At 40.3% G+C, this 13,063-nt stretch overlaps 1 protein-coding gene across 1 annotated transcript in view; it reads left to right on the top strand.

Annotated features, from left to right (window-relative positions):
• The window catches only part of LOC129761965 (probable G-protein coupled receptor B0563.6), a 219,501-nt gene that overhangs the window by 112,340 nt on the left and 94,098 nt on the right, over positions 1 to 13,063 (top strand). Inside the window, exons 2-3 of the mRNA XM_055759829.1 lie at positions 11,919 to 12,791; positions 12,855 to 13,008. Coding sequence (XP_055615804.1) covers positions 12,651 to 12,791; positions 12,855 to 13,008 — 295 coding nt within the window. The 5' untranslated portion in view covers positions 11,919 to 12,650. The remainder of the gene's footprint in view (positions 1 to 11,918; positions 12,792 to 12,854; positions 13,009 to 13,063) is intronic.

Consider the following 13,063-nt stretch of genomic DNA (forward strand, 5'->3'; position numbering starts at 1 on the left):
TTTTCGAGTCAAACCCTTTTCGGTTATTACGCCGTCTATTTCGACGTTGCAACAGGGCACGTATACGCGATACTCAATCGCAAAGAGGTCGCAGCGCGTGATTTCGTTCGCTTGGGTCCTGCTTGAGACGACAACTCGTAGTTTGTCTGGCCCCATCCGTGTAATCTCGGTAACTGCAGAAAACTTCTGAGTAAGTTCCTTCGAGATACGAATGACATTGAGAGGTTTAGATTTTCGTCTAAAGTATACAATGAATGGGCCTTTGGAGCCTTCATGGTATTCTTTTGGACGAAAATCCTGTTTTTCGTCAATGTCCTCATCTTCGGAACTTCCAACTTCATATACAGAAGTTTCTTCCTCAACTTCTGCTTCATCTTCCTGCTCTTCAGGAGGAGGATCGGTATGGGAAATATTCAATGGCGTCGATGGGGGATCCTTCCCGCCCTCAGCCATATAAAAAAAATAGGTCAACTGTTCGATATGAACAGAATATAATGATTCAAAATAAATAAATGAGTGAAAAAAAAATATTTTTTTATAAGGTTATGATATATGATGTCTAGGTCAAAATATGTGAACGGAAGAATTATCGAACGAATATTTCTCGAATCTGCCCGATTTTCCCTGGTTCTTAAGTTTAGAAGATTGTGTTAGGGAAACATATTCCAGTCTGCACAATGGAAAGCGAGTACAAAAGTACTTGCATTTAGCTTGCATTTATTTACAGTGCCGATTTTCCCAGAAACCTTGGTTTTGAAGTCTGTAGTGGGGAAACACTTTTCAGTCGAAACAAAAATACCCCCGACCAGCTTGAATTTGCAATGCCAATTTCCCCACGCTCCATGGATTTGAAGTCTGTGTTAGGGAAACACATTTTAGTCGGAACAAAATAACCCCAGACTTGCATGAATTTGCAATGCTGGTTTCCTCCAGGCACTTTGGTTTTGAAATCTCTGTTAGGGAACTCATTTCGGTGGGAACAAAAGCTCTCTCTACTTACATGTGTTTGAAATGCCGATTTCTCCAACGCTTCTTGGTTTTGAAGTCTGTGTTAGGGAACATTTTTTACTGAGAACAAAAGTACCCCTGCTTTCATGTATTTGCAATGCCGATTTCCCCAAGGCTGCTTGGTTTGGGTGGCTGTGTTGGGGAAACCATAAATCGGGCCAATCAAAGCGAGGCAGTTAGGGCGTTTAAATAACGCTTAACATTTAACAGTTATTCAATTGTTTATCTTATGAAAAATAACATTTTATTAATTGCGATAGATGCGTAGATATATTCCCTATCAGTTGATGCAAATGTCTTTCCGATCCAGTAAGAAATGTTTGAGTTATAAACATTCCAAAACTTTCATTTTTTCCAGCATGTTCTGTGTTTATGTTTTCATTTTACCCCCCATATATTCCGGATAGACGTAGCCCCACGTCAAAAATCCATCATTAACGAAATCGACTATTATGCGAAAACATTTCGAATCGATCGCAATCACGTTCCTTACATTTGGTTATCATCAAACTCTAAGGCCGTCCGCACACGGGTCAACTGAAAACAAACTTCAACTTCACGAAGGTTGAAAGCATGTGAAATCAAATGGGAGTCCGCACGCGGGGCAACCAGTTGACAAGGTTGACTCAGCCTGTTGGTAGCATGTCGAGTTGCCGCTGTTTGAGGTTGACAACATTTTCGTTCAATTTTTGTTCGCGTCATTTTCTGTGGTTCGTTGAAAAGATGCCAGATAATTTTTGTGTAAATCGGTGTGAATTTGTTTTATCAAATGATAGATATGTTTACAAAAACAATTTTTTACGTAGGACTACGTCTTTCATTTCTATACCGGGGTGTCAAAATCAAAGTTTCGAAAACGAAAGCGTTACGCCGGAGACCGAGATTTTGAGCGTTAATAGCTCCTAAACAACTCAACGAAATGGTATGATGCGTCCTTATTTCACTCGAAAATTCATTACATTCTCAATTCACAGAAATTGAACACGAAGCTCAATGTTGTCTATGTCGAGTTGCGTGGCAAGGGTGCCACATTTGCACAACTCGATTGGACTTAAGTTGAACGAATTACAGAATGCGATCCGTTCGGTTAGTTCTGACTCGATCAAATTTGAGAATACGGGTGAGCAGTAGATCAGTGGACAGATTTGGAATATCCGAGGAAAACCATTTTCTCAGGGCGTATTTTGTTGGCTAACCAAACGAGTAAGGTTGTGATAAAACTCATTAAGAACTTCATCATACGTTCGAACACACGTGCTGTAATGTCATGATAATGCATTGCGTTTGGAGCTGACAATAGCAAAGGCTATGTCGGCATTGCTCATAAGAGCGTCTCGCAAGTGATTCTGTGTATTCTCCCTCACACCGCTTTTGTTGATTGTGTCGTAGGAATCGCAGTCAATCACTCTCTACCTTCGCGTACATGTCGATCATAAATTGTTAACACAGCTAACCAGGTTTTTGAATGGCGTTGTTCTGACCATGTCATTTCATCATATGATACCCATAAAAATGCATGGAGCGCACCCTCTTGTATGTTCCGCCTCCTCTAACTGTCGTTCTTAATTCGAATGTCGAATATTAATTCTATATGAGAAATGATGTTCATAATGAATGAAGTACCTGTGAAGTACCGGGATCTCGCTGTTTAATGTTTATGCCATATTCGTTCTGCCCCTTCAGTACGGCTGGGAGATTTTTCACCGTGAAACCCTTCTGGCTTGCACTAGGTCACCCGCGTAGGCGCCCGCCAGCTGTTCTAGGATAGTATCACCTCCAAACGCAAAAGATTAAATATCCCTCCACTTTTTACCATGACCATTTTATTAGATGTTTATGCTAACCCCAATAATACATATTAGTTCTAAGAGAAGACATTTTTCATTGAAGTTTCCGGTTTAATTTTTTATTCAGATTGTTAGTTACTTTATATTAACCTATCCTGTTGTTCCAACTTCGCACTCTGTAATTCGTTCAACTTAAGTCCAATCGAGTTGTGCAAATGTGGCACCCTTGCCACGCAACTCGACATAGACAACATTGAGCTTCGTGTTCAATTTCTGTGAATTGAGAATGTAATGAATTTTCGAGTGAAATAAGGACGCTTTAAGGACAAAAAATATATATGAAATTTAGCTCTACCGTATCAAATATGTGTCCAATGTATAGGTCGTTGAAACATCCGAACAAGTGTACAATACATTAGTTTTTTTTTTATTAACCAAAAATATTAACTAGAAACAATGTGTACGGCAGAACAACTTTTGCCGGGTCAGCTAGTAAGACAATAAGAAAATGAGGATTACGATATCATGCGACCTACAGTTTGCTCATGCTAACACACTCCATGTAATTCAAGTGGTATTGTGTAAATAGTATGACCAGGATGCTAGAAAGGGCCTCCACCTTTCAGCATATATTTCAACTTATTTAAACAGGTAATAATTTCATAAACATAAACTTAGGCCTAATTAGGCAATAACCCCAAAAATATATTATAAAAAAGCAGCGTCAATCTACGTTGCCTTGTCGATATTATTCTTGCACAAAACATTGCCTGTGGTGGGTGCTAAATTAAATTTACATCGCTCGATTTATGAATTTTCAATCGGGTTTATTCTAGGCAGAAGTGCATAATAAAATTTCTCTTTGCGTTACGTAAGCCAAACGTTGAATCGTGGCTAAAGGAAATGGAATTCGCTTCAAAACTATTCAAGCACATTGTATTGATTATCATATGTGGGAAAAAATCACTAAAGTTGAACGTACTCTGCGCGTACTTTCCTCGGAAATAAATTAAATATTCACAGCCTCCACACTCGACTGAGCCCCTTCTCCCGGCAACCGTTTGCTAATCGAAGCTGACAAATTTCGTTCGGAAACACAGCGTGTAACCTCCCTCATCATGGCAACAACGCTCGAAAAATGCCGCTCCGGTCTCCGGGCGAAACAGTAATAAAACCCAAATAATGACAGAACAAAAATCTGCGAAACAGACTGAAACAATAAAGACCGAGCGAAGCGTCTCGTCATTGTGCAATGTTGACACTTAAACAGTGCGACTGTGTCTCCTCTAAATTGGCTTTCCTATTGGCTATCTCGGCTCTTGCACCCTTCGCTTCCCAGGCGAGCATTTATTTCGTTTTCCTTTTCACATTTTGCACGTTTCAGCAAATACTGTTCACTTTTTTGTTCATCGTTCCTCTATTGATACATCATGACATACATCTTGAAGGAGCAGCTGTGCGTTTCGCGCTTGGCTTCGAATGACAGCAATAACGGGATTTGTGTGAACAATAATTGGCGAATGGTACACTCGTTTGACAGTGATATTGCGGAATTTGACGTTCATGCACACACCCCTCGATTCGATTCGTCGAGCGATCATAGCAGGCGAAGGGCAGTCGGGCGAAATTCGGGTAAAGATTGGCTCAAGACGCGCTTTTGATTCCGCTCATCAAATTATGGTAAGATAGCTTCCGAGAAGACCGAGCCGGAAGAAACGCTTGATCCATTCCGCGCTTTTACTTGAACGGCGGAAATCCTCTGGGGAATCGTTTTTTTTTGTGTGCAATATTTGAACTTTTCATCAACTTTGAACAAATCTCGAACGCTATTTTATCTTTGAAGCTTCGTATTCGGTTGTTGGAGGCCACTACGGATGAAAATTTTCAATCGTGTTTTTCCTAAGAAGCTTAAATGGGTTTGGGAGGAGGGTACATCTAAATTTGATTGACCCATGTACTATGGTTGGATGAAAATTTGGCCGATGTCGGAAATATTTACCGATTTGTTGAGAGCGCCACAGGGCTTTTCTCGGATGCTGAAACAGTGCCATGCAAAAAAAAAATGATGTAAGGATGGATGCTCGGGCAGCATGTGAGAAATTCCTCGCCCGAAGTGGAAACAAATTCAAACAAGATTTGCTTTGTGTACATAATTTTCTCGCCATAGCTGGAACCAGAGACAGACGAAATTCTCGGCAACACTTCGCATCTCTCTGTAGCTCCAATCTTCGTTAATTTAAGCTATGCCTGGGTCTAACGATGCTCTCGACAATTTTCTTCTCTCGTCTGTGCGTAGTTTATTTTCGTTTCGCATTATATTCAAATCGCAACGTGTTTTCTCGGAATCGCCCGAAGAGTCTTCAGGCTCATTCGGGGCAGTGTTTATTTCTTTCGGTATCGAAAACCCATAGCAGGGTTGCGTATGTTGACCCAAAAGGATGCGTCAGCATCGATTTCTCAGGCTGTTGGCAGCTATCAGAATATCTCCTGACAGCACATTAGATGTGAGTTGTGGCTTTGTTTAGGGTCCGGCATGGTTCCGTTCATTGACTGCTGGGATTTTTGAGGCAGAATAAAAATATAGTATCCAAAAGTAGAGCGAATTACAAAAAATATTTATAGAATTTTTGGTCTTTTGCTTGAGTGTATATTTCATTGATCATTGCGTTGATTTTCCTCATGTCAACCCTCCGCAGATTGATCTACGGCGGTATGCTTTCAGTCTTTTGAAATACAATACTGCTGGATGAATCCCGATCCCGATATAATCTGACCAAATATATATGGTTGACATAACCATCCACACCACTCAGTGATGGAATTTTAATTCAATCGAAAAACACAGTTGTCGCTTACGTCAATTATACATACTTGGACAGTATAGGGCTCTTATTTAAACAGTTTCGAGCGACTACTATAGCTTAGCCTCCTCAAATATAATGTGGAGAATTCGTTAAACGCAGTGTTCTGGTATGTCAATCAGCAAATAATTAGTCCAAATCAGACCAGTTCCTTCAAACCGCAATCAATTACAGTATTGTGCAATTCCAAATGAAATCGAACTAAAAATGCCGATTTTAAAAACTTGTATTTTTGATTCAAACGAAAGTTTGTATTTCGTTTGGGTTGGAGGAAATATGCGTTTTCCACAGCATTTGGGAATTTTTGGACTCAAGTGTATCTTACGCCCTTTTCAGTATCGATTTTAGTAAGAGAAGTCTTTGTAATTTATGTCTCGAAAACTATGAGTCGTATCGAAATAGTGTCTTCAAAAGAGTTATAGAGTATTTATGACCATACGTGAAAAAAATATACACCGAGAAAACAAATTAGTGCTCTTTTTTACTTACAAAAAAAAAAAAAAAAAAATTTTGCAATATCTAAAATACATATTTTTTTTTTAATTTTTCCACTTAAAATAGAAGTCATATAGAAAATTGAAAATTGAAAATTGATGGTAAAACTATTTTTGACGAAATTTGTAGAGCCATCAATTTTTATGAATTTTCAAAACATGGAATTTTTGTGTGTTAACAATCATTTTTAGGCACAAATTATGAATCCTAATGTGCTTTAAAACAAAAAGACGGGTGGGTAATGTCGGGGACATAACCGGAGTGACGTAGGACTATACAAAGGGGACAGCTTTTGTTAAATATATATTTTAAATATATTGTTTTATTTTCTTCTCCTACGTGAATACCTACCTATCTACCTGAAAAATGGATTAGTTTACTGTTTACTCTTTATGAATATGTTGATGGTTCTGAAAAGAACCTTTGGTGTTGTGTTTTGTTATCACTCGATATTCCCATCTTGTTCGGTTAAACCTTCCTGTTTAGCTATTGCGTTTGCCACTCCACCGAACCGAATGTGTTCTGTTCCGAATGCGGGTTTTCTTATTCGTCTCTGGCCTTGAGAAAGGCCCTTTGAAAACTCTACTCTACTCTACTCCAGCGCTACCACCTCCGCCCTCTTGCCTTGAGAAAGGCACTCGATCCCTCGCCGTCCAGCTCGTCCAGCAACGATGTTGTCCAGTCGGTGTCCACACAAAGAATGATCGTTACTGCAGCGGAGCGGGGATTTTTAAGCTGACTGGCTGGCTCGAGAATTACGCATGTGTGAGACTGCGACTAATGTTTCGTTAATTTTTTTTCTTTTTCCTTTCCAATCGTGCTTAATTCTATTTCGCTGCTGCTCTGGTTGCCCGTTTTGGTCGGTACGATTTGAGGAGCACAAAATGGACCAATCAAAAATGGGCACATAGGGCATTTGGACAATGCTTGATATTTAACAATTATTCAATTATTTATCTCAAGAAAAATGAAATGTTATTCGTTATGATAGATGCGTAGATATATTTCCTATCAATTGATGCAAAAACCTTCGCGATCTATTGAGAAATGCTCGAGTTATAAGCGTTCCAAATCTTGCATTTTTTCCTACTTGTTCAGTGCCTAGATTTCCATTTCACCCCCTATATCTTCCGGTTAGACGTAGTCCTACGTCAAAAAGATCTTCATCAATTCTTCTCAAAGCAGCCATTCTCGAGATATAAAAAGACGGGTGGGTAATGTCGGGGACATAACCGGAGTGACGTAGGACTATACAAAGGAGACAGCTTTTGTTAAATATGTATTTTAAACATATTGTTTTATTTTCTTCTCCTACGTGAATACCTACCTATCTACCTGAAAAATGGATTAGTTTACTCTTTATGAATATGTTGATGGTTCTGAAAAGAACCTTTGGTGTTGTGTTTTTGTTATCACTCGATATTCCCATCTTGTTCGGTTAAACCTTCCTGTTTAGCTATTGCGTTTGCCACTCGCCACAGCATTCACAGTTGGAAAATTTCTTCCCATCCAGCTTGTGACATATTTTACAGTAAATACATTCAATGGCACGTCGCATTACCACCACTCAGTATCGGATTGGAGGTAATTTTAACCTGTAATTGAACATTTGCGATGACAGTGGTACAGTGTCGACTTTCAATGTGGGGTCATAATTTGGACCCCGAACTCTATGTTTACAAAAATGTCCAACTAAATATGTCGTATTACAGGTCCGTCCAATTAGCTAAATGTCGAGATAAGTGTAAATTACTGTACTTTCAATCTAGAAGCAATTTAAGAATTGGTGAAAATCAATAAGCTCAGAACAACTGCCAAATTCACATACTCATCATATCCTGGCAAACAAATTATGAAAAAATCAATTAGTGTTTTATTATTATTTTGGATAATGTTTTAGAAAGCATTGAACTGTACTTCCTAAACTCTTTTTTGGAAGGTTTAATGGCCCTGAAAAGCGCCTTGTTTTATGGAATGGTTCCAATTTAGAAAACTTAGTACTCATGGTTTTGAAAAAAACCATTTCGAACGCCCTCGATGCCGTCTTGTTCTGGATTTGCCACCAAAGCAGTTTGTATAAAGAACAAACTTTTTTCTTCTGCTACCTGATGCCGTTTTGCGATTGCGTTTGCCACTCGCCACTCGCTGCAACTGCCTGTTGTTGTCTTGATGTCCACCGAACCGAATGTGTTCAGTTCGGAATGCGGGTTTTCTTATCGTCGCGAGCAGCTTTGCCAACTAACTCGATCACTTCGGCGGCCGAAACTATATAACGCCGGCTAGGTGGACTGGTGCACTGGTACTAACGCGCTCGGCCTAGCTACCCTTGCGGGGAACTCCAGATCAACACGGTTCGAGCAGGATTTTGCCTTTCCCTTCACTTCTCCTCCTTTACCATGTCCAGACATGGCTGCTTGGGTTGGTTTGTTGATGTGTTGTGATGCGAACCGATGTGGTGTACGGTTTGAATGAGAATGATCGTTACGGAAGGAAGGAAGGAAGGTATTGTATTATAGAGACTTTAAACATTTGCAGTTCATTCGTCTCTAGCCTTGAGAAAGGCCCTTTGAAAACTCTACTCTATTCTACTCCAGCGCTACCACCTCCGCCCTCTTGCCTTGAGAAAGGCACTCGATCCCTCGCCGTCCAGCTCGTCCAGCAACGATGTTGTCCAGTCGGTGTCCACACAAAGAATGATCGTTACGGCAGCGGAGCGGGGATTTTTAAGCTGACTGGCTGGCTCGAGAATTACGCATGTGTGAGACGGCGACCAATGTTTCGTTCATTTTTTTCTTTTTCCTTTCCAATCGTGCATCATTCTATTTCGCTGCTGCTCTGGTTGCCCGTTTTGGTCGGTACGATTTGAGGAGCACAAAATGGACCAATCAAAAATAGGCACATAGTGCATTTTGACAATGCTTGATATTTCACAATTATTCAATTATTTATCTCAAGAAAAATGAAATGTTATTCGTTATGATAGATGCGTAGATATATTTCCTATCAATTGATGCAAAAACCTTTGCGATCTATTGAGAAATGCTCGAGTTATAAGCGTTCCAAATCTTGCATTTTTTCCTACTTGTTCAGTGCCTAGATTTCCATTTCACCCCCTATATCTTCCGGTTAGACGTAGTCCTACGTCAATAATTATAGGAGGTTGTGTCCAAGATACGACCGCATTGTGACGTAGAACTACGCTGTTATTTTTTATAAGTCGCTTGTTTTTACCTTCGTATATTATTCTTTAATGCTGTGAAATTTTAGAAACAACTGCTTAGTAGGATAATCTCTGGAATGTTTTTTTCATTGTAGAATCAGTTGACGATAATTGATTGATGATTCATTCTTGCCATTCTTGCCCTCGCAAAACAATACACTAGCTGATCGTATGTCGCAATTTATTTCATGTCAATGCATTGAAAATTTACCTCGAAGGCTATTCCGGTGGCCTTTTTCGAAATTGACATAGACTCGGCTACAGTCGATTATATACATGTTGCACCAGCACCATTATTCCACATCTTATCACTACATCAATATATCTTTGGCACCGCATGGAAACAACAACTTGCAAGTATCAAATATCATGCTCCATGTTATTTAGTATTGCCTTAAAGGAATCGCACCTATAGGCATCGTTCATACAACGTAAACCAAGCGCCAAACAAGCGTTCGCCATAGCACGCATACAGAGCCATACGTTGGTAGCTTGAACTACCAGAAATATAAACACTTCTCATCATTTTGCGCTATTCTCAAAAGAAATGATTCTGTTTATATTACTGGCCTCGAAAAAAAGTTGCATTACTTTCTCATGTTCGACATAAGCGCAGCTGCCAGGAAGGAAGTTTGTCTACAGGCAAGCGAAACCTAATCACATTCAACATTGCAGAACGACATTTACTTTCTTGGTGTCTAAACAAGCGAAATAAATCTTATAAATAAATCCGAAGTCGCCTACTTCGCTGTTGTTCGATGCGGTATCACACTCGCGGAGGCTCGGTTCAGTGCGAGCGCTTTTCACTACACCAACATCGCATGCTTCACTAGATGACGCTTGCCTCGATATTTGACTGCCCCTGGCAATGCGTTTGCTTTTTGCAGTGCTCGAGTCAGCCTTCCTCTTCTTCTTGCTCATCACACACAGCGCGAAGCGTTTAATTTATGACGCGGAAAGAAAAACACACGATACGAATAACGCCAAAAACGAACTGAAAAAACCACACGACGATATCCAAGTTGGATTACCACTGGTGGGGTCCAATCTTAGATCGAAGCGCAGCGAAAGCAAAGTGAACTGGATTGCTCAAGAGTCCGATGCCGAATGAAAGTTTGCCTCAGCGAGATCCACTGTTTATACTCTAGGCAAGTATTCCCCTTCATTCTTGTTCTTTTCCTTTGTTCATGGAGACTTTAAATCCTACTATTTCCCCTTCGTTGGTCGTCGATAAGTTGCTCGTTATTGACAGCTCTGTTCGGGAAAGCACACAAATGGACAGAACAAATGTATGGGAAAATAGAAATGCTTAAAGTTTTCATGTATTTTAACCATTTACAAACCAGGAGATTCTAATGTATAGCATATTAAACAAATATTAGGGATTTTCCGATTCGTTTACTATGTAAATCGCCAAAATCCATTCGCGCCAAAAATAGTTATTAACGTTAACTTTATTTCATAAAAACGTGACCTGTTTTCTGATTTGGCACCCTTAATGAAAGACGTAGTTCTACGTCAAAAAGATTGCGTAGTCCTACGTTCTAAGCGGTCGTGTCTCGGATACAACCCCTCGATTTTTTTGTTGATTCTAGTTGAAGATTCACCAGAAATTGTGTAAAATTATATTGCAGCGAAATTGAAAAAAAAAAAGGAGTTGGGTGCCGAACAACGAACTGTAGAGAGATTAGAAATTTGTACTTTCAAAACAATACCAAGCAATAGTCGAACATGATAAGAGGATGGTTGTGGAAAACATTGATTTGGTTCAGAGTGATGAAATAAAGAAATTCTTTCCATACTTGGGACTTATGACCGACTTTCATGATTTACATCTCGAATCTCCGAAATATGCACAAATGGATTTCATGCAGTTTACCATCTACGCAATTCTGTTGGTTCGGGACAATCACGGAGAGCACTACCAAATTCAGTGAACCTAAGCTCGAAATAAGCAACTTATTTTGTGTGTTGAACTATCAATTCAAGGATATACTCGCAGCTGTAGCACGTGTATCATCTAGACCGGATGATGAATCCGAATCATCAAAAGTTTTGATGAACTCTGAATCATATCACCCTAGGTTTTATCAGGTTTACGCTTAAGCTCACCCTTTTTCCCGTATCATCTTATTCACGACGTCTTCCGGTGTGAATCCATCTTCCGGACGCATGCTAAATATAACCAAATATAGGGTGCTTTTGTCACGTTTCTCCCATAAGGATAATTCTCTGCCACGTCAAAGAGTTCTCCATCAGAGAGTCCAGTTCACTGTGTAGACCCCACGTTCTTCGGTTATCTCCTGTGAATGTTTTTATTAGGAAACCTAATTATATCATCACAGTCCATTATATTACCAACATTCCTACGAGAACGGTCCATTACACAAGCTGTTATTTTCGTCTAATTGAATTAAATCACCTAAATGGATACAATTCGCCAATTTTTTCCGCCCTGCTAGCATGTTTACCAACACTTCATCCAGGATATAAATTGGAAAATTTAATTAGCATTAATCTCCTCTCATTTCTTTCTCTCCCTCGCAGAGCAAACAACACCAGTCTAAATTATCGTGGCACTAGCAAATTAGTCCCATCCGCCACAGCGTCCCATCCGCCACCAACTCCCTCGGTCAATCTACGAAATGAGTGACAATAAGCTAATGGCTCGAGCGCAACGCATCGATGCGAAGAAAGCCACCGGAAAAACGTCCCAAGTGAGTGAAGAAGACCCGAGGAAATTTGTCCTCCCGCAGCGGAATGCCCAAAGTGTGTTGCCACTCAAACCATGGAATCTATCATGAGAAGACTTGCCCCTGTGAATAGTAGTGCTGATAATCTACACCACAATCACCACCTACAACCGCAAACACGGAATCGGAAAATGTGATAATTGTAGATACTGTTTGAGTAACCAGCGAATGGTTGGACCACATTGGTAAAACCCTCCTGAATTTCCGACTTCTTCACGACTTTACGCTCAAATACACACTTACAACAAAAACACTCACGCACCCAAACACAATCTAAGCCGGTCTGTCTGGTGCGTTTTTCGGAAACAAATTCTAGGTCCTAAGCTCAACAATTACGCAATGCTGTCCAACGTTCTGTTTTTGGCTAATTAGTAGTAGGAAATTGTGTCACCCAACAAACGCTTGATCGTAACAAAACGCTTATTGCACCATTCAAAACACTACAAAAAAAAAACAAGCAAACAAACAAACAAACAAACAATCAAACCAAACCGGAAACGCAGCGCACCGTTGTTTGCAGAAAAGTATGATCAATCTGTATCCACTGGAGGAGTATCCACATTTTTGTTCCTTTTACTGGGGCGGTTTCAACGGGAGCAGCAGCTTCAATAGCGCCGCCCAGGTGACGGCCGCCGGTACCAACTATGACGGGACACTTCGGAATGGGGTAAAAATTAAAAACTCAAACCCAAACGGCAATTAATTGATCCAATGTCATGATCGTTCGCAGCTCTACGAGGATCCACGGATAGAGAATCTGCGGAAGCTTTCGTACGGAATCGCGCTGCCCATCATCTGTGCCCTCGGAATCGTGGGCAACGTGCTGAATCTGGTGGTGCTCACTCGGAGGAACATGCGAGGAACGGCCTACATTTACATGAGGGGTGAGTACGGCAGCAGTGTAGCCTGGTAACCCAATTCAGAGCCCAAGTGTTTCCT

This window comes from Toxorhynchites rutilus, chromosome 1 (assembly GCF_029784135.1).
Source record: "Toxorhynchites rutilus septentrionalis strain SRP chromosome 1, ASM2978413v1, whole genome shotgun sequence".
Taxonomy (NCBI): Eukaryota; Metazoa; Arthropoda; class Insecta; order Diptera; family Culicidae; genus Toxorhynchites; species Toxorhynchites rutilus.